At 42.8% G+C, this 21395-nt stretch overlaps 1 protein-coding gene across 1 annotated transcript in view; it reads right to left on the bottom strand.

The window, feature by feature from the left end:
• Nucleotides 1-21395, bottom strand: part of PRKCB (protein kinase C beta) — a 397470-nt gene that overhangs the window by 34053 nt on the left and 342022 nt on the right. Inside the window, exons 15-19 of the mRNA XM_017887175.1 lie at nt 14882-14973; nt 12646-12708; nt 6000-6138; nt 1984-2064; nt 1608-1715 (exon numbers count right to left, since the gene is read on the bottom strand). Coding sequence (XP_017742664.1) covers nt 1608-1715; nt 1984-2064; nt 6000-6138; nt 12646-12708; nt 14882-14973 — 483 coding nt within the window. The remainder of the gene's footprint in view (nt 1-1607; nt 1716-1983; nt 2065-5999; nt 6139-12645; nt 12709-14881; nt 14974-21395) is intronic.

Below are 21395 nucleotides of genomic sequence, written 5' to 3'. Positions count from 1 at the left end.
AAAAAAAAAAAAAAAAAAAAAAAAAAAAAAAAAAAAAAGAGAAATCTCCTGATCCTTATATGCTGGCAATTATTAAACAAATTAAAAGCTCCAGGTATCACCTTCTGTCTACCCCTCCCACCCTTCAATACCATGTCTATAGAGGGTACAGGCCTTCGTGTGTGCCTTCTTTTTCTTTATGGGCTTTGCTTAGGTTCCTAACGTACCTCTGCGACTCCCCTCTCTATTCTTCATTTTCTTTCTGCCTGCCTCACACCCTCAAAGAAAATATTTTCAAGCAATTCACTTTAGATGTTCGGGATTGAGACTAATTCACAGGTGGTTTCCCCAGGGATACGTGCATCTTAGCCTATGTAGCTGAGGTGCAAACCTTAGGTGATTCACTGAGAGTGGGAATTTAGGCAGTGTGACAAGGCACTTTTAGGCTGAGAGGCTGGCCCAGCTATTCCAAACTGGGCCAAGCCTCAGATTGGCCTGCCTGAGTTTCCCAGCTTTCCTTCACCCAAACCAGTGCATTCAGCATCTGGCTAGGGTCAGGAAGAGCAAAGTAGGGCATGAAAAGTCTGTAAGCATCCCATAGATCTAGGACTGGCAGCCCTGGTTTATTCAGACACACAGGTGGGAACCTGCTGATTAAGGCATGGCCATGTTCTAACCTGTACCACTGGGTGGTGGGAGAGCAAATTCTTTATTAGTATATTACACTTGGAACATATTTTCTGGGCATCTAATTCGATTGCTTTCAGGCTTCCATCAGAGTTGAAAAATCACTTCATTTGGACAGTATGTTTAAAGGCAGTGGTGTGCAAGCCAAATGGAGACTTTTCCAAAACACTCATACCCAGATTTAATCTCTGGGGTGAGGCAGAAGCATGTGCATTCTGGTAAGGCACTTCGGGTTATCCTGATGGCTCCAAAAGTGAGTGTCACTGATCTTTAGGATCTCACACAAGTCACTGTGAGTATGCCTTGGTCCAACACAAGAGGCAAAACAAACAATCCTTCCCCATAAACACACGTCCTGCTTTCTTCGCAGGTGCCCTGTGCATAAACTGTAGATGTACAAGCGTGCATTCCCTTTTAGCCATTTGTGTGCATGTTGGGGGAGAGGGGACAGTGGGATTTTGAATTTCAGTCTGCTTATCTAGAGAATTCCTTAACCTCAACACTGCCTGGTATTTTTAGAACAAAAGTTGCACGCTCTTGGTATTAACTAAACACATACAGCAGAGCAGGACAAGATAGCCTGAGTTGTGCCAAAGACCTCTTGTGCCCTTTCCCATGACTTCTAGCTCTTTGACAAAATCTCTGTGCTTTCTACCTCATTCACTCAATAAGCATTCCCCTGTGCTGGTTCAGAGACTACAGCCCAGCCAGCAGCAAGACGCAGCTGCAGGCAGCTCTCTGTGGCACTTCTGTGCAAATCAGAAAAAAAGTTCTCTCTCCTCTGGGAAGTAGCAGCTCCATGCCAGGGTTCTCATATTGCCAAATGGAGTGAAGGGTGGAGTTCAGGCTCTGTTCCCCCACAGTGGGGTGTCCTTGGGCAAGGTACATCCCACATGCCTATATGTGGTGGTCCTGGCCACAGCTTTAAGAGACGTACTTACTCCTTTGCAGATGGCCACAGCTTCCTTGGACATAGACTTGGGATAGGCTACGTTGTGTTCCATGATGGACTGGAAGAGTTCATCTTCATCTTCCCCTTCAAAGGGTGCCTGTATGACAGGGGAGGGTGGGAGGAGAAGAATCCCTGCTTGAACCCTCCCCGTAGCCCCCCTCAACTGGCAGACTCTCCTCCCTGGGGCCTACAGTGAAGCCACACACCCAGGCTTTCAAATGACCACAGACTTGTATGACCCCAAGGCTGGGAAAGTCATAGAGGTTCCAATTTATGAGCTGTTACCAAACATGCATTCTCCTAAAGAAACCATGTGGATAGGGGTAGGGAGGACTTCTCTTATCGATCACTTAAAATTCAATTACCTGCCCAGCCAACATTTCATACAGCAGGACTCCAAATGCCCACCAATCCACGGACTTCCCATAGGGCTGATAAGCAATTATCTAGAAAACAGAAGGCATCCTATCAGGGAGGTTTGCAGTTCATGTATCTTCTGGAGACAGATTCCACTCTTCTTTTACAAGAAGGCCAGTGCCCACCTGAGCTATTTCTTTACATTAATTACTCAGGGAATGACAGACATGCTTTGCAGAGGTACCTGCAGCTGGGCAAACACCTGTGGCTGTCACATTGCCTTTTCGAAGCACTAAGCACGGTGTATTATTATTATCATTATTTTCAAAACAGTGAGCATGGAATTTTTAAAAGAAAAACTGTCTTTACTCTTCACTGTAAAAGTTATAACATTTACACAATAATGTAAATATACTTAACACTACTAAACTGTACACTTAGAAATGGTTAAAATAGTAAACTTTATGTAGCATGTTTTAAAACATAATTACAAATAAAACGTTTAAGAGGTAATACTATTTGTTACTATTTTACTATTTCTTTATAAAACATAGCTAAGCTGAGATGATCACATGAAAATCACCCATAATCCTTTATTAAGAGAAAAATTATGACTAATATTTGGTCTACTTCATTCCATACTCTTTTCTCTGAATACATATTAAACTCTGTGTGTATGTGCGTGTTTTACATAAACACTTCGGTATGTGGACCATTTTTTTCTTTCTTTCTTTTTTTTTTTTTCTAATGTTGTCTCTTTTTGTCACCTAGGCTGGAGTGTGGTGGCGCAATCATAGCTCATAGCTCACAGCCTTGGCCTCCTGGGCTCAAGCAATCCCTGCACCTCAGCCTCCTGTGTAGTTGGGACTACAGGCGCTCACCACCATGCTATTTAATTTTTTGTAGGGATGGGGTCTCTCTATATTGCCCAGACTGATCTCAAACTCAAGCAATCCTCCCACTTTGGCCTCCCAAAGCGCTCGGATTATGGGCAGTAGATCTTTAATAAAGCCAGTTATTCACTTAAATTTTCCTTGCTAATTTAATATTTGTATATGAACATAATCAGTTTTTATCTCTGCATAGCATTCCATTGAATGGATACACCAAAGTCTATCTTATAAATTTCCAATTGATTAGGCTTCTTCCTATGCTGTAACATACATTCTTGTAATTAGACATTTGGACATCTGTCCAAGTATTTCCTTAAGATAAACTCCTACATGCAGAATTGGTGGATCATGTGGTATATGCAGTTGTGAAGTTTTCAATTCATATTCCCAAACTGCCAGAACATGGAAAAGTCTAGAAGAGCCATGTGATGGTCCATCTTTCAGTATGTAGGGATGTAAAACTAACCATGTCAGCGGTTAAGAGGTAATACAGCAAAGGCTAAAGGCTGAGGTCTGAGGGTTAGGCAGTTTGACTTTGAATCCTGACTGCTGTCTACCAGTAGGTTGTCTGATCACGGGAGAAGTTACTTAACTTCTATAATATCTATATCATGGAGTTACATGAGATACTAGGTGGCTTTCACATATTATGCTCTCAAAATGTTAACTAATCCTAGAATGTTTTATAATTCAGTTATTGCTTGTTTAACTCAAAAAGGGTATTTGAGCAAACTTGGCTATAAAGTGAATGTCCGTTTCTTGATCTCTATCTCCCACTTTGATTTCTATTCCAAAATCAGAAACGCAGAGATGTTGTTTACAGGATATGAAATTTCAGTTAAGTAGGTGGAATAAATTCAAGAGATCTATCGTATAACACAGTAACTATAGTTAATAACTATCTATTGTATTCTTGAAAATTGCTAAGAGGGATTTTTAAGTGTTCTTACCACAAAAAAAAAAAAAGTATGTGAGATAATAAATATGTTAATTAACTCAACTTAGCCATTCCACAATGTATATGCATTTCAGAACAACATGTTGCACATGATAAATGTATACAATTTTACTTGTCAATTATGAATGAATGAAATGCGTTCTGAGAAGTAACCCACAAGACAAGGAAGGGGAAGCATTCCAGGAGAACACTTCTCATTGAAAGTGTTTTCACACTTTTAAAGTACTTCAAGTCTTATTTGATCCTCATGACAACCCAACAAGTTAATCTTTTTACAAAGGAAACTAGAGCCTGGGATGTGAGACCAGTTGCCAGAGGTGATGTGGTTAGTTCATGACAAAGCCTGACCTGCAGCTTATCCCTCCCATCTGCGGGCTGGAGGGGAGGCGACTTCATCAGCAACACAGTTCAGGGTTTCTTGTGCTTGTCTGGATCACCACCAATGAGGAATTTCTGAGAACCCCAAATCCTGGGCCTCACCCTGCAGAGATTCTAATGGGATGGCATTTGGGCAGCCCACATTGTTTTCTGTTTGTTTGTCTGTGGGTTTTTTTTTTTTTTCTTTTTTTGAGACAGGGTCTCGCTCTGTTTCCCAGGCTGAGGTGCAGTGGCATGATCACTGCTTACTGCAGCCTCCACCTGCTGGGCTCGAGCGATCCTCCCACCTTAGCCTCCTGAGTACTCAGGACAGCAGGTATAAGCTAGTGCGCTGGGCGAATTTTTATTTTATTTTTTTTGTAGAGATTAGGGTCTCACTATGTTGTCCAGTCTGCTCTCAAACTCCTACCCTCAAGCGATCTTCTTGCCTCTGCCTCCCAAAATGCTGAGATTACAGGGGTGAGCCACCATGCCCCAGCTGCATCCTACATCGTAAAAGCTCCCTCATGACTCTAAACTGCAGTTAGAGTTGAGAACCAGAGATTATGGAACCCATGGCCTATCAGGAAGTTGTGTTATAGATTGTGTCATATCTAATTAATTAACAAAATGATAATAGACCAAAGTATATCACATTGGGAGAACTTCATTGGGTCTGAATAAAGCCTTATTATTTTTGAATTACTTTATTACTCAAGTAATATACAAATATATTTACCTTGTAAAAAAAATGTCAGCAGTATACAGAAGTAGCTAAATTTCTCTTTTACAATTCCCTTATCTTCAGAGGCAACCAGTGTTATAAAATCAGTCTGAAATCTTCCAGATTTTTGTATGCTTTTACTAATTGAAAACAGAGCAGTGTTCTGTGTATTTCTGTTTTATCCATAAATAGTATCACATTGTTGTCATTCCTCTTTCCTTCTTTCTTTCTTTCTTTTTTTTTTTTTTTTTTGAGACAGGGTCTTACTGTGTCATCCAGGCTGGAGTGCAGTGGCATAATCACGGCTCACTGCAGCCTGGACCTCCTGGGGCTCAGGTGATTCTCTTACCTCAGTCTCCCAAGTAGCTGGGACTACAGGAACGTGTCACCACACCTGGCTAATATTTGTATTTTTTGTAGAGACAAGGTCTCGCCACGTTGCCCAGGTTGTTCTGGAGCTCCTGGGCTCAAGTGATCCATTTGCCTCTGCCTCCTAAAGTGCTGGGATTACAGGCACGAGCTGCCGTGCCTGGTCTTGTATTTGTCATTCTGTACCTTGATTTTTTTTCTCTAACAATGTGTCTTGAAGATCTTTTCATACCTACATACATATCTAACTCACTCTTCTGAATTGGTGCCTGGTAGTATTTCATGCTATAAATAAATCATGGGCTATTGTCCATTTTCCTACTGAGGAACATATACAGGACACAGATCCCATGTCATATGCCAGCCCAGGGGATCTGCTCCTTCTCTCTCAACAAACATTTCAATGTCACAATTAGGCGGTATCACATGGCTGTGAGCCACAGCAGTCTGATGAAGAATTTTACTGATGTGTGTTGGATGGTTCTTTTGAGTTTTATTTAAATTTTCTCCCAAACCTTGATGTATTTTGGGCTTGGGCTTCTGGATGTGTGCTAAATTAATTTGCATGTGTGATCTCAAAGGGAGGATTCAGAGTATGGAATAAGATTCTGCCCGAGGTTCCCTTGCAAGGTACCACCCTCGACCCTTCCTAGCTCTCACACGGCCAACTGGGGAGCAGAGGGTACATCACTGCAATGTGAACGTGTGCCCAGCAGCTCTCACCTCAGGGGCGATGTAGTCTGGAGTGCCACAGAATGTCTTGGTTGTCACCCCATCCCAGATGTTCTCCTTACACATGCCAAAATCAGCAATCTTGATGTGCCCCTCAGAATCGAGCATCACGTTGTCAAGTTTTAGGTCACTATGGCAGACACAAGAATTTAGAGATTTAATTAATTGCTATGCATTTCAAGCCAAGCAACAGCCACTCATTATGCATAAAACACTGTGTTAGGTGTTGTGTGGGCACAAAGGTCAGTAGAAACCAGCCTTTGACCTCCAACAGCTTACAATCTGGCAGGGAAATAAAAAGAGGTCCACAAACCTCCGTGCTTATCTTTTTCTACAGAGCCAACTGTGCCAAGTGTCTCACAAGGACACAAAGAGACAGCACTTCTGAAAAGAGGGAGAACCCCAGAAAGTTAAGCAAAGGGCAGAGCATCCATGACACTTCCTGGATCCAGGAAAATTCCAAGAATTTTCCTTTGCAACTTAAGGACCCCTTATATTTTGTAAGAAGATACATTTTCACAAAATTATTACTTTTAAAATATCTCTAAAGATTACAAAGAAAAAAAAGCCGATTGAAGGAAATATTTAATGCTAAGTGTTCCCTGATCTCTTGGACCACCTCCTAGGAAATGACCCAGGAGTTTCCATTGATTCTTTGAATCAAAAACTATTTGGCTGGGCATGTTGGCTCACACTTGCAATTCCAGCACTTTGGGAGGTCAAGGCAGTTGGATCACAAGGTCAGGAGTTCAAGACCAGCCTGGCCAATATGGTGAAACCCCATCTCTACTAAAAATAAAAAATTAGCCTGTAATCCCAGCACTTTGGGAGGCCGAGACGGGTGGATCGCGAGGTCAGGAGATCGAGACCAACCTAGCTAACACGGCGAAACCCCGTCTCTACTAAAAAATACAAAAAACTAGCCGGGTGAGTTGGCGGGCGCCTGTAGTCCCAGCTACTTGGGAGGCTGAGGCAGGAGAATGGCGTAAACCCGGGAGGCGGAGCTTGCAGTGAGCTGAGATCCGGCCACTGCACTCCAGCCTGGGCAACAGAGCGAGACTCCGTCTCAAAAAAAAATAAAAAATAAAAAATAAAAAATTAGCTGGACGTGGTGGTGGGTGCCTGTAGTCCCAGCTACCCGGGAGGCTGAGGCAGGAGAATAGCTTGAACCCAGGAGGCGGAGGTTTCAGTGAGCCGAGACAGCACCACCGCGCTCCAGCCTGGGTGACAGAGCGAGACTCCGTCTCAAAAACAACAAAAAAATTGTTGCACAATTACTATATGACAGGCACTATGCCTGGATGTAGTATGTAGCTATAAACAAGATAAGCCTCCTATTCTCCAGATAAAATTTCAGTGCTGGGAAAAAGATAACAATTACTCTATAAGCATGATTATTATAGATTCTGATAAGTGGTATGATGAAAATAAAGAGGACATAAGATAGTGATTAGAGGAAGTCACTTTAAGCAGGGTGTCAGTCAGAAAGGACCTCTCTAAGGTGGTGACATTTGAGCTCTAACCTAAAGGACATGTGCTGTATTCTCCTTTATTTTCACATGTGTTGATAAGTAGAGCTTGATATTTTGGGGAACACTTGTAGGTCTTTAGCACACAAGATGGATCCAATATCAACACACGCTCCTCCTCCCTAAACACGTACTCCAATGTCAATGCTTTATATTTCAGCACCAGTGAGCAAAGCTAAGCGATGGATCAGATGGTCCCAGTCCTAATAGAAGATGGGGAACTCCGACTTCCTGAGAGGTAGGGGGATCTATTGCTTAATTCAGATGTTTCCCTTCGGTCATCTTCACTGGGCAGTGGGCATCTGTGGTTCTGCCTATTCTAGTATTTTGTGATGACAGCATTCTAATATTCCTTAGAAGAAACACCCTCATCCAATTCTTCCATGGGTGTAGCATGGCTTCCATGTAACATGGCTCCAGGAATGGTCATGTGGGCCTGTCCTGGCCAATGGAAATATTTCATTCTTCTGGTCACAGTGATTGATTCAGGAACGGGCATGTGATCCAATCTGAGCCAATCAAAGCTGTTAAGTATTAGTGCCGGCACTTTGGCTGGCACAATCAGGAAAGGGATAAGTGCATTTTACATTGGGGTTGTTCAAGTGGTATTATGGAAGTCTAGAAATTCCAGGGGTCACCAGATGAAGAGAAGCAATCTAATACAGAGAAAGTAGAGCCTAGAAGGAGGATGATAAAGTGTGCCCTCATAACATGCACTTGAGCCTCTGCATGTATCCAGGCCTAAAGTCAGATCTGCGCCTGGATTTTTAAGCTATGTCAGCCAATAAATGCCTCTTTTAACCTAAGTTACTTTGAATTGAGTTGCTGTCATCATTTCCGACTAAAAGAATACAATCTGAAAACTATATCCTGGCATCTCCTATCTGTGTCTGTGGGTTCTCCTTATTCAAACGGAGGGGGAGGTCCACTTGCACTCGCCCACTGATGTTTGCCAATCCCAACACGCCATGCCTTTGGCGCTGTCCGTGGTGCTGCTCGTATCCAGCCTTCATGCTCATCTACAAGCCACCATGATTTGAGTGAAAGTTTGGAACTCAGAAAACCCAGGCTTTGCAGCAATTTGCTTTTCCTAAACTTACTAGGTAGGTCTATATGTGATATATGTGATTTCTCTAATAGTGACAAATGACATCCCTTCAGCTGGACCATATGCCCAGAAGCAGGCAGCTGGGTAGACTAGGGAAGTGATAAAATCTTCATCTATTATAGAAAAGAAGTTTCAGATGCCAAGAGCCAGGCAGTCCTGAGGCTGGAGGGCACCTCTGTCATCTTCACCGTCACATAGCAGTGTTTTGATATCACACCCTAATCTTTTGTTCTATGTAATAAATCCTCATTTCTGCTTCAAATGATGGATGGAGAAATTATTTTCATTTTTCAGAAAACCATCAAGGGCAAAACCAACACACATTCCAGATATAGTAGTTGGTAAATCAGAAACTAAGTTTGATAGGAAGAATCTTTTTCCCTCCTCGCCCCCCAACACAACATATCCAGTTCCTTAAAGATGGTAAGTCTAACATAATCTGTCATCCTCTTTACTTAAGAACTGTTCAATTAAGTAGAGATTTAGATGAAGGAGGTAGTGATTTGTAACATCTTAAAAGACTTTACCACTACGAAGGCAATCTCTATGAAATGACAAAACCATACATCTTTTGTCAAGTAATTTATTTTTTTACCATTTCTATTTGACTATCAATTTCAAGAAATCTATTTCCAAGAAGTGTTCTAGAGGGTGAGCAACAAAAACCAACTGTGATGACTTCTACCTGAAAAGGAATTCATCAAAGGATATTGGGGAGCTCATGGAATCTTTGAGGAGATTGAAGAACCAGATTAAGAGTCTATACAGCCCAAAACAATGCCTAACTGCAACTCAGAGCTTGTCCAATGACACCAGCACCCAAGTTGCCATGGGACACAAACATCACCCCTTATTCCATGAAGCCCTAAGATGGACTCTGCCTATTGCTGTTAAGACCCTCTTCTCTTGCCTCTGGAAAGTAATTGCTAATAATTACTATGGCCTCTCTTGATTCTGTGCTTTCTGCTTCCTTGGCCACTAGTTTCTGATTCAAGGTCTTGAGTAAGTGTGACCAAATGTCAGTGCTTGGGTTGTGTGCCTGCCCTGGCTACAGGGGGGCTGTGAAATGAGTATCTGTCATTTTCATTATCTATAGTAGGAGATTGACTGTGTTCTTACACATATGCAAAAGAAGGGTTCAGATGAAGACTGGCCTAAAAGATTGATAAATATCCCTTTAAAGACCATATTAATAGTGGAAGATTAAAGGGAGAGTATGTAGTTAGTTTAGGAAAAGGGGCTTTGGAATAGGTATCATATTAGCACCTGAAATGCTAATCTTTGAATTTTACCACCTGGATCTGGATTCATGGATCCGAGATCCCAATGTGGCTTCCTGATTGATTAGAAACTAGCCCTGAATCACAACTCAATTGACTAGAACTCTAATTATTTCCTTTCCTGTTTCCTACACTGGGACTCGATTTTCTTCCAATAAACTTGTAGTTCCATGTTTAATCTTCTCAAGAACCCAGTTGGTTCTACTTTAGTAGAGGCACATCCCACATAGGAGTTAGGTCCTAATGTCAGCACCCAAGTTGAAAATCATGTAGAGTGAAAAATCAGCCGTGATCCCTGTCTCTGTGGTTAAGCACGAGCTGAAGTCATTGGCTTGAATTTAGGGATCACATCATATGGAAGAGATCATATGCACCTTTTTTTTTTTTTTTTTGAGATGGAGTTTCATTCTTGTTGCCCAGGCTGGAGTGCAACAGGGCGATCTTGGCTCACCACAACTTCTGTCTCCTGGGTTCAAGCGATTCTCCTGCCTCAGCCTCCCAAGTAGCTCGGATTACAGGCATGTGCAACCACACCCAGCTAATGTTCGCATTTTTTTTAGTAGAGATGGGGTTTCACCATGTTGGCCAGGCTGGTCACCAACTCCTGACCTCAGGCAATCCGCCCGCCTCAGCCTCTCTACGTGCTGGGTTTACAGGCGTGAGCCACTGCCCCCAGCCTCATGTGTACCTTTCAACACCAGAATTATATTCAGCACAAAATGATACTGTCACTATGAGAGTCAAAAGAGAAACTAAGGGAATTAGATGATTTCCACGTGCCATTTCATGCACACAGTGAATGTGTTCATTGAGGGCAAACATGGGCATGGACAGAATGATCATACTATTTAAAATTTAAATTCTCCTTTTTTTAGAGACAGGGTCTTGCTCTGTTGCCCAGGCTGGAGTGCAGTGGCACCATCATAGCTCACTGCAGTTTTGAACTCCTGGGCTCAAGTGATCCTCCTGCCTCAGCTTCTAAATTCGTCTTCTTCTCTCTATTTTTACACTTTCACTAGGATCACCCACATGCCAAGTAAAACCACTCCTCTTCTTGACCTTCTTCCCTCCATCATTAGGAGAAAGTAGGAATGGCGGGGACTTTGTGCACTCAGAATAAGATCATCCTTCCCCCTATAGATTTCATATCAGCACTCCAAGGTGTGACTAAAAGCCCCAGGACTCTGAAAGCTTCTGACAAGGCCCCCACTTCCCATCCCTCCGTCCTGCCAGCACCCCATAGCCTTGCCTCCACTATCTGCCTTGTACTTACCAGGGCTAATCTAATCATGCTTGTTTTTTTTTTTTTTTTTTGAGACAGGGTCTCGCTCTGTCACCCAGGCTGGAATGCAGTAGTATGATCATAGCTCACTGCATCCTTGAACTCCTGGGCTCAATTGATCATCCCACATCAGCCTCCTAAGTAGCTAGGTCTATAGGTATGCACCACCACACCTGGCTAATTGTATTTTATTTTTAGAGATGGGGGCCTCACTATGTTGCCTAGGCTGGTCTGAAGCTCCTAGCTTGAAGCAGTCTTCCTGCTTCGGCATCCCAAAGCGCTGGGATTACAGGTGGTAGCTACTGTGCCCAGCCCCCTCATGCCTTTTAATCCCATATCCCGCAGTTAAAGCAAAGGGCCCAGGACTCCCAAGTCACCCCTAACTCTCCAGGCTCTCATCACTATGCTCTCTACAGAATGAGAGGGAATCCTCCAACACCCAGGGTACACCAGCACCCTCCCCTGCTTGATTTATCTCTATAGTACTTATCACTACTTGGCAGACTATGTTTTTATGATTCACTTATCTTTCTCCCACCACAAAAAGATAAACTCCACAGGGGCAAGGGGTTTCATCTGTTTTATTCACTTCTGTATGCCCACCACCCAGAAGAGTGCCTAGAATATAGTAGGATTTGATAAATATGTGTCAAACGCATGAATGGAATAGACTTTTGTGGTTCTTCATAATCGTTGAAATAGACCCCCACCCATGCCAAGCGCTGTTTGGAAGCCTCATGCCTTGCAGCCTCTCTTGCATAACAAACCAGCCCAAGCCTGCACTGGCTATGCCATTTGCATCAACGTAGTACAAGGAGAATTGTACGCCCTGGACTCGCTAACAAATAGCAGCCTCGGGTGCAATCATCTGCCTTGCATGAAATATAAAATGATATGACTCATGCAGCTATGATCATCCATTTGCTCCTCCAAAAACCAGCAAATGCCAAGTCCTGAACTTAATCCTGTCTTTCAGAGCAGCCACTCAGAGATCCATTTCCAAGTTGTAGTTACATAGCAGAAATAAATAAATAAATAAATAAATAAATAAATAAATAAAGTTTCATAGTAATGTGATCCATTACATTCTGCCAGCCAAAATTCTTTGCCTGCTCCTCAAATGTAGGGTCCACAAGCAAGAGAAAGAAGTACTGGGGTCCTCTCTGTGAGTCTCCTCTTAGAGCAAATGGTCTCCTGTTTGAGGCTCTGAACCATCATTGGTGACACAGTCCATCGAGATTTTCTACCACCATATAGAGCTGTCCAAACTTTGCCAGGGCAGTGGGCGATGCTGCCTGGCAGAACACATGCCCAAGTTAGTTCTGGAGGATTCCTCCCCCACCACGGATTCTAATTTTAAAAGCAGCTGAAGAAAGAGGCAGGGCAGGGAGGAGCTGAGGGAGATGAAGAGATGGAAAGTACAGCAGTGTTCACTTACCGGTAAATGATGCCCTTACTCTGTAAGAAGAACAGACCGATGGCAATTTCTGCAGCGTAAAATCTGAAATTAAAAAAAAAGAAAAAAAAAAAGCAATGGAGAAACTCAAGGACACCATATGCTTGGCAATGCTCAGAATTCAATACAATATTGAACTAGGTGCAGGGCATTAAAGAACCCATGGATGGTCAGCTAAATAGCTCATAAAATGCTGAGAGTACGGATGGATTCACAGGGTGGTTTAGAAGGTGATGGGGTTGCCTTAAGGACAAATTGGGTGTAGGCAGAAGTTCAGCAATTGTATAGTGGAGAGGGGGCCATGGGATATGATGAGCTGGATGGAGAATTACGGTTTCACTAGCTGGGCAACATAGTGAGGCCTTCTCTCTACTAAAAATAAAAGAAAAAAAAAATAACTGGGAGTGGTGGCACATGCCTGTGATCCCAGCTACTTGGAAGGCTGAGGCAAGAGGATTGCTTGAGCCCAGGAGATCAAGGCTGCAGAGAGCTATAATCAGGGTCACTGCACTCCAGTCTGAGCAACAGAGTGAGACCCTGTCCCCCAACCCCCACAAAAAGAGAGAGAATTATAGTTTCAGACTGTATCACAAGTTAAAATTATCTTGACAATAGCAGGTAACATCTGTTGAAGGTTTACCATCTGCCTAGCACCGTTTTAGGCATTACCTGATTTAATCCCAATAATAATGCTGTAAGGTAGGTCCTACTATTATCTTCCCGTTCCTCAAATGAGGAAACTGAGGGTTAGAGAGATTAACTTGAGCAAGTTATATAGCGAATGAATGGCACAGCTGGAATCAGAAACAGCATCTGTCTAAAGTGTAACCTCTTATTGAAGGTCAACCCATAAAGAAAGAGGTTTCGAGAGAACTAGGAAGCCCAGTTATGCCACAAAGGTTGGGCAGGGCTTTGGGGAACTATGCAAAGTGTCTTGACATGTCTTGTGTGACAACAGAATTAAAGCCTATGGTCAATTAGATGTTAGAAGTAAAAGCAAAGCTAATCCTATTAGAGTCATGCCAGAAGATATGAATGGCTAGATTTGGAAGCACAAGAATAATGCAAATCCTATCAGAACACAGTGCTCACAACCTGGCCAGGTGGAAGGAGAGGGGGCAAGCTGAACTGGGCGGGAGCCACCGAGCCTCTGGTATGACAGGGTGGGGTTCTAGATGAGCTCTGGGGGCTCTATGGAGAGGCAATAAGATCCTAGCAAACTCCCCAGGAGAGGTTATCATTGCTGATTCCTACAACTTGCAATGTTCCTAAGCAGGGGAGTGACATGATGAGATTTGTGTTCTGAAAAGAAGAGACTGTAGCTGCCTTTTAAACTGAAGGGGATGGAGTTGACTCAGCAGAGGAAACACATTTCCAACAACCAAGAATCAGTCTCCCCATCCCAGGAACCACAGACCATTGCCACTGAGCACCTTGATCCTTCACCCCCGTGGAGTAAAGGCATCTAAGAGGGAGAGTGGTATAAGATAAAGAACATGTGCAAAGAAACACTGGGGTCAGAATTCAGGAACTGCTTCTTACTAGCTCCATGAATATGAGCAAGCTTTCAAAACCTTGCATCTCCATTTCCTTGTTTGTAAAGCAGAGGTGGTAGCATCTCCCTCCCAGAGTTATTCTCAGGGTTGAGACGATGTTTGTTAAGCACTTAGGGCCTGGCTCATAGTAAGTTCTCAATAAATATTAGCAAATGGACACATAAAATCTACAGTGATAATCCCCAGGGAAGATATAGGGCCTTTCTAAGCAGTCAGGGACATGGATTAGAAATAAAGAAATAGCTGTGGTTTTAGAGCTTTGAGTTTTGTTTTATTTTTCAGAAGAGACTACAGTGTGCGCCACCATCCCCAGCTAAGTTTTTTGTTTTTTACAGAGATGGTATCTAGTCATGGTGCCCAGGCTGGCCTTTAACTCCTGAGCTCAAGCGATCCTCCAATCTCAGCCTCCCAAAACAGAGATTACAGGTATGAGCCATGGTGTCTGGCTGAGCTTCAGGTTCTTAGCTGGTGTCAGAAAAAAAAAGAAGCATCTCATATTAAGCAGAACACCTTTCTTCCCTGGCTAAATATTTTTTCAAAAAGATGCCCGAGGTGTTTAAAAATCCCTCTTTGGCAAAAACAAACAAACAAAAAACACCCAAAGGAACCACTAACCTACCCATTTATCCCGAAGAGAAAGCACAGCACTAGTTCTCACTTACACAGCATGGGGCTCCTTGAACCGGCCAACTTGCTGGATGTGATACATGAGGTCGCCCCCGTTGACATACTCCATCACAAAGTACAGGCGGTCCTGGAAGAGGACAGCAAACAGCAACATTAGCATCCTGTAGCTTCTGGGGCTCCAAATGGACAGTGAGGGAAGAGCTGGAATTTATGATGAAAACTTCCAGGACTCTCTGACAGATCCCTGTTTGCTGGGCTTGCTGTTTCCCCAAGGGTAACGTTTTTGTTACTGGAACTATGCAAGCGAGCATAGGTGATACACAGATAATTTTTTTCATTAACAATTACAACGTTGGCTAGGCATGGTGGCTCATGCCTACAGATTACACCTGTAATCTCTGCACTTTGGGAGACTGAGGTGGGCAGATCACCTGAGGTCAGGAGTTCAAGACCAGCCTGGCCAAAATGGCAAAATTCCATCTCTACTGAAAAAAAACAAAAGGAAAAAAAAACAAAAATTAGCAAGTAATGGTGGCAGATGCCTGTAATCCCAGCTACTCAGGAGGCTGAGGCAGGAGACTCGCTTGAACCTGGGAGGGGGATGTTGCGGTGAGCCAAGATCATGACACTGCACTCCAGCCTGGGTGAGAGTGAGACTCCATCTCAAAAATAATAATAATAATAATTACAAGTTTATATTTTTTGCTGGAAAATATAATTAGCATATTAATATTGTGACTTAACTGATATTATTGTTTAGGATAAGGCTGATTTTAACAAAAAGTGGAAAATAGTAAGTAAATAATGTTACAGATGATAGGTAGCTGTAGTAGCCAGCCTTTATGATGCCCCCCGACCGCCCCAGTGATTTTTCAAACTCTTGGTATTTATGTACTTGTGTAGTACCTCCCCATAACGAATAGGACTGACCTGTGTAACCCATTGGATATTGCAAAAATGACAATGTATGACTTCCAGGAGTAGCACATAAAAGACCTACAGCTTCCACCCTGCTCTCTCAGATCGCTTGCTTTTTGGGAAGCCTGCCGCCATGCCATAAGGATGCTCAAGCAGTACTACAGAAAGGTACATTTGGCAAAGAACTGAGGCCTCCTGCCAACAGCCAGCACCAACTCCAGTCCTATGAGAGAATCACCTTGGAAACAGATCCTTCACCCGAGACAAGCCTTCAGATGAATAGAATTCCAGCTGGCAATCTGACTCAATCCTTTGAGACCCAGAGCCAGATCAACTAGGTAAAGCATTCCCAAATTCCTGCCCCACAGCAACTGAGATAATGAATGCTTATTGTTGTTTTAAGCCACTGAATTTTGAGGTACTCACCAAAAGATAACACAGTAGCTATCAAAAACAAAAAGATGAATTATCAAGATTTGAAAAACAATAACCTAGGAAGGCATGTCCAGAAGTAAAAGAAATGGGGCCAGAAAAAAATCTGTGTCCTAATCAGGGAAGTTTTCAGCATGTCTTTCAAGGGATATTGTGAACTTCTTCAAGTCAGGGGCTATGCCCTTCTTGGCTGTGTAAGCCCTGTTCCTGATAGCACAACTAGCACATAGTAGGTGCCCAGAGAGTGAAAGGGCACAAGCTTTGGTGCCAAAGACACTTCATTTGGAAATCCAGCTCTGTCTCTTAATAGCTGGATGTATCTGGAGAAGTTATTCAACACCTGGGTTTCCTCATCTGTCAAGAGGAGATAAGAGTAGAACCTCAGTGATGTTGCTGGGATTAAATAAGACAGATATGTGTTTTGGTCCTTGGGCAACACCAATATGTGACTTCGTCTCTCCTTCCATCAGAGGGTGTTTGCTAAATGAATGAATCACTTTGTCTCTTCTTAGAGACTTCTGCTTGGGTGAAATCTCTCCTTTACGCTACATTCCTTTGGCTTGCAATGGCAGAGTCTGCGCTAACGAATTTGGGAACTGAAGTCCGTCTTATGTTCTCAGCCTAAAAAAGTCACTTCCTCTAACCCACCCAATCTAAATTAGGTCTGCTGTTATACTCTTTCATGAAACCCTGTGGGCTTTTTTCTTTTCTTTTCTTTTTTAAATCTCTGACCACATCATAATTTGTTAATTATATTTTGAACTTAATGGTTATTTATTTCATCTATCTATTCAAGTAAAAAAAAAATGTATAGAGTCCTACTAGGTACCAGGTTATAGATGGGTGCTGAGGATAGAGCAGTGAACAAAACCAACAAAAATTCCTGGCCTTTATCTTCCATTCTAGCAGGTAGACACAGATAAAGACAATAAATGCTAAACATAATAAATAAATTATAGAGAATGTTAAAAGATAGCCGGGCACAGTGGCTCGCACCTGTAATTCTAGCACTTTGGGAGACTGAGGCGGGCAGATCACCTGAGGTCAGGGGCTCAAGACCAACCTGGCTAACATAGTGAAACCCTGTCTCTACTAAAATATAAAAACAAAAATTAGCTGGGCATGATGGTGCGTGCCTTTAGTCCCAGCTACTAGAGAGGCTGATGCAGCAGAGTTGCTTGAACCTGGGAGGTGGAGGTCGCAGTGAGCCAAGATCACACCACTGCACTCCAGCCTGGGCAACAGAGTGAGACTCTGTCTCAAAAAATTAAATAAATAAATACAAATAAAAATAGAAGATTAAAAGATTAAAAAGTGCCATGGGGAAAAGCAGAGCAAAGTATGGAGGATTGGGAGTACCAGCTTGATGAGATGGGAGAGAGGAGTTCCAATTTCAATAAAGTATTCAGGATAATCTTATTTAGAAGGCGATCCTTCAGCAAAGACTTGAAGGAGATGACGAAAGCAGCTTTGCAGGTTATCTAGAGTGAGAGTTTACCAGGCGGAGAAACAGGCTGTGCAAAGGCCCTGAGGCTAGAGTACACCTCATGTGCTTGGAGAAGAAAGAAGAAGGGGGACAGCATAGGAGATGAGCCCAGAGCGGTGCTGAGGGACTCATCATGTAAGGTCACGTAGGCTAATACAAAGGTTCAGGGTCTCACTCTGAAAGAAATGGACTAATGTCAAATGTGACTGAACATTCCACAAATCCAGAACTGTGTAAAAATTGTTTACCACTATGTACCAATAGCCCAGCACCATGCCTGGCCAAAGCGAGCCATCAGTACACATTAATTAAGTGAAAAATGGGTGATCCTCGAGGCAGCAGGAGTTACTGGGTCTCCAAAGCACCATTCATACAGTCAGAAGAGTGGAATGAAAGCACGGACTCCACGTTTTCTGACTACTGGGGAGGCTTGGGAAGACCATTTTATATCCCCCAGCCTTGATATCTTTACTTATAAAATGAGGATAACATATTCGATAATCTCTAACAGACTGACTGAGGGGCTGGAATGAAACATACACAGGGCTGCAAGCTAAATGTGATGAAAATGAGATGTCCTGGCAGCACTGCCTGAGTATTGAAGCCAGACCAGTGTTTTCCAAACTCAAGTTGTATCTCACTTTAACTGATCATTAAATCAATTTGGTGGGTCATGATCAACTTAAAAAAAAAAAAAAAAAAGAACAGAAAAAAGAGGTCAGGCATGGCAGCTCGCTCCTGCTATCCCAGAACTTTGGTGGGACTGAGACAGGAGGATCACTTGAGGCTAGGAGTTTGAGAACAGCCTGGGGAACATAGCAAGACTCTGCCTCTACCCCCACCAAAAAAAATTAGCCGGGTATAGTGGTGAGCACCTGTAGTCCCAGTTATTCATGAGGCTGAGGCAAGAGGATCGCTTGAGCCCAGGAGTTCAAGGCTATAGTGAGCCATGAGCCATGGTGGTGCCACTGCACTCCAGCCAGGGCAACAGAGTGAAACTCTGTCTCAAAAAAAAAAAAAAAAAAGAAAGAAAAAAGAAGGAAAAAAACAATGAAATGGAAATTATCAGTGCATGCTGCACAGAACACCACTAAGTACTTTTTGTGGAATATATGTTTTGGTTATATTTATATGTTGCTATGGCTGAGTCACAATGTAAAAGGTGACTTGCTGTCAAAAGTTGCAAAGCTATTGTGAGGGGCTATAAAACCAGAAGAAGAGGTGGTGGGAAAGTGAAGCAAAGATTTCACCTTTTAAGTCAACACAGTATTTGAAGTCTTGTTGCACTACTTACTAACTGCAACACTGAGCAGTTATTTAACCTAATATTGGGCTTTCTCTTCTCCTGTAGACGGGACATTTTTGACTTGCTCACAGAGCGTTAAACGACGACACATGTGTAGAGTGTCTAACATGATGCTGGCCATATAACGAACATTTAATTCACCATTTAAAAAAAATCTTCCTTACAGCACAGAGAACTTTATCTTATATGTAACGTCATATGTGCATTTATCAAATGTGGGAGTGCCTAATAACTACAACAACAACAATAATGAAATTAAGCTCTCTTGGGTACTTAACCACGCGATGAGCTAAATGCTTTACATATTTTGTCTCACTTGTCCCTCTACAAAACTCAATGTGACAAGTATAATCATTCTCTCCCTTCTAAAGAGGAGAAAGTTGAAGCTCAGAAAGGGTAAGTAACTTGCCAGTGGTCTCTCAGCTGATAAGTTGCTGCAAAGCCAGGATCTGAACCTTAGGCATTTGGTTCCAGACTCTACACTCTCAACCCCTCATGATGCTGCCTCCAGTGGGTACATCTTGTGTGAAAGGTTCTGAGCTAGACATTGTATGGATGTGTGGATGTGTCCTCCCCTCAAAGAGCTTCCAGTCCAGGAGGGGAGAGAAGGCACATGGAGATCTAGTGGTACATCAAGACAGAAGCTGGCAGGTTACAGGAGAGCACAAGTTAACCAATTTTTGTTTATTTGTTTGTTTGTTTTTTTGAGACAGGGTCTCACTCTGTCGCCCAGTCTGGAGTACAATGGCACGATCTCTGCTTGCTGCAGCCTCAACCTCCCAGGCTCAAGTGATCCTCCTGCCTCAGCCTCCCCAGTAGCTGGGACTACAGGTGCACACAACCACACCTGGCTAATTTTGTAGTTTTGTAGAGACAGGGTTTTGCCGTATTGCCCACACTGACTGACTAATTTTAGAAAATGAATGGTTTTATTTCTCAGACCAATACTACTTCACCCTCTCAACACGTCTAATGAGAAAAGGGGGTGAAATGATCACTTATGTTCTCAGGGTCCAAGGCGTAGGAGATTTGCCAAAAGGTCACATATAAGTTGATGGCAAAATGCAGACAGTAAGCCAGAACAGCCGACACCCAGCCCCTGGTTCTTTGGTTTTTTCTTTTCTTTTCTTTTTTTTTAATAGAAAACAAGCCTAAAAATAGCATCTGTCTTTGCTGCACGTTGAAGAGAACCAAAACACTTGCTTTTAAAAATTATTTTTAAAGCTAGCAGATGGCATCGGCCGCAGAGAGAGAAGTAAGTGAGAGAGAGATTTCACTCGCTTGCTTTCTGCTCGGAAGAACTCGGCTTGCCCCCCAAACTCATTAGTCGGAATCCCCACATTGGGGCATCGCTCCACTGTGGGTAAGGCTGTGTTTTGTGGTATATTTCTACCACTAACCATATGCAGGGAAACCCTAAGATCTATCATCTTTGAACTGTACTTAGCATGTGGCTTTGACACACCAGCGCCTAAGCTATTAAATGTTATGGTTGGCATCTCACTGTCCTTTTATTTCTGAACAAACACTTAATGATGCCCACTCTATGCCAGGAGCAACTCTATTGCCAGAGATGTTTCTGTGGATAATCCACAGTGCCAGATGTTAAGGATTCCCAGGCAAGGGACAGGGGCCAGATAAATTTCCAAATGGCCATGTTTCCCAAAATGGGTAGGAGATCATTTTGAGTAGTCCACGGATGTATGATGGTTTCACTTTTATGGCTTTGTATTTGTTTTAACGTACATTGTGGAAAATACAACTAAGCACTTTAGGCTCCTGATTTGATGGCTCTTATTGCTGGAGAGGGAGAGTAAAATTCATGGAGTCATATAAGAGAAAAAGGGGGAAAGGTCGGGTAAGACCAGATTATGACACACTGCCTAAGACCATCCACCCGAACGTGACTCATCTCCCAACAGGCTTTAAGATCTTCACCAAGTTTCTCCCCCTCCTCTACTAAAATTGACTTATTTTTTAAAAAATTTTCATTAACTCAGTTTAAAAAACTTAAACACAATTATTTAAAAAAATTTAAACTTCATACCAAAGTCATAAATGGAAATTCATCCTCTCTGTAGAAAAGAAGTGCATATCTGGGCCGGGTGTGGTGGCTCCCACCTGTGAGCACTTTGGGAGGTCGAGGTGGGTGGATCACTTAAGGCCAAGAGCTTGAGACCAGCCTGGCCAACATGGTGAAACCCTGTCTCTACTGAAAATACAAAAATTAGCCGGGTATGGTGACACACACCTCCAATCTCAGCTATTTGGAAGGCTGAGGCACAAGAATGGCTTGATCTGAGGATGTGGAGTTGCTGTGAGCCCAGATCGTGCCACTGCACTCCAGCCTGGGCAAGAGTGAGACTCTGTCTCAAAAAAAAAAAAAAAAAAAAAAAAAAAAAAAAAA

Source organism: Rhinopithecus bieti, unplaced genomic scaffold, assembly GCF_001698545.2.
Source record: "Rhinopithecus bieti isolate Rb0 unplaced genomic scaffold, ASM169854v2 scaffold_13348, whole genome shotgun sequence".
Lineage (NCBI taxonomy): Eukaryota > Metazoa > Chordata > Mammalia > Primates > Cercopithecidae > Rhinopithecus > Rhinopithecus bieti.
This window is presented reverse-complemented; position numbering and strand designations above follow the sequence as displayed.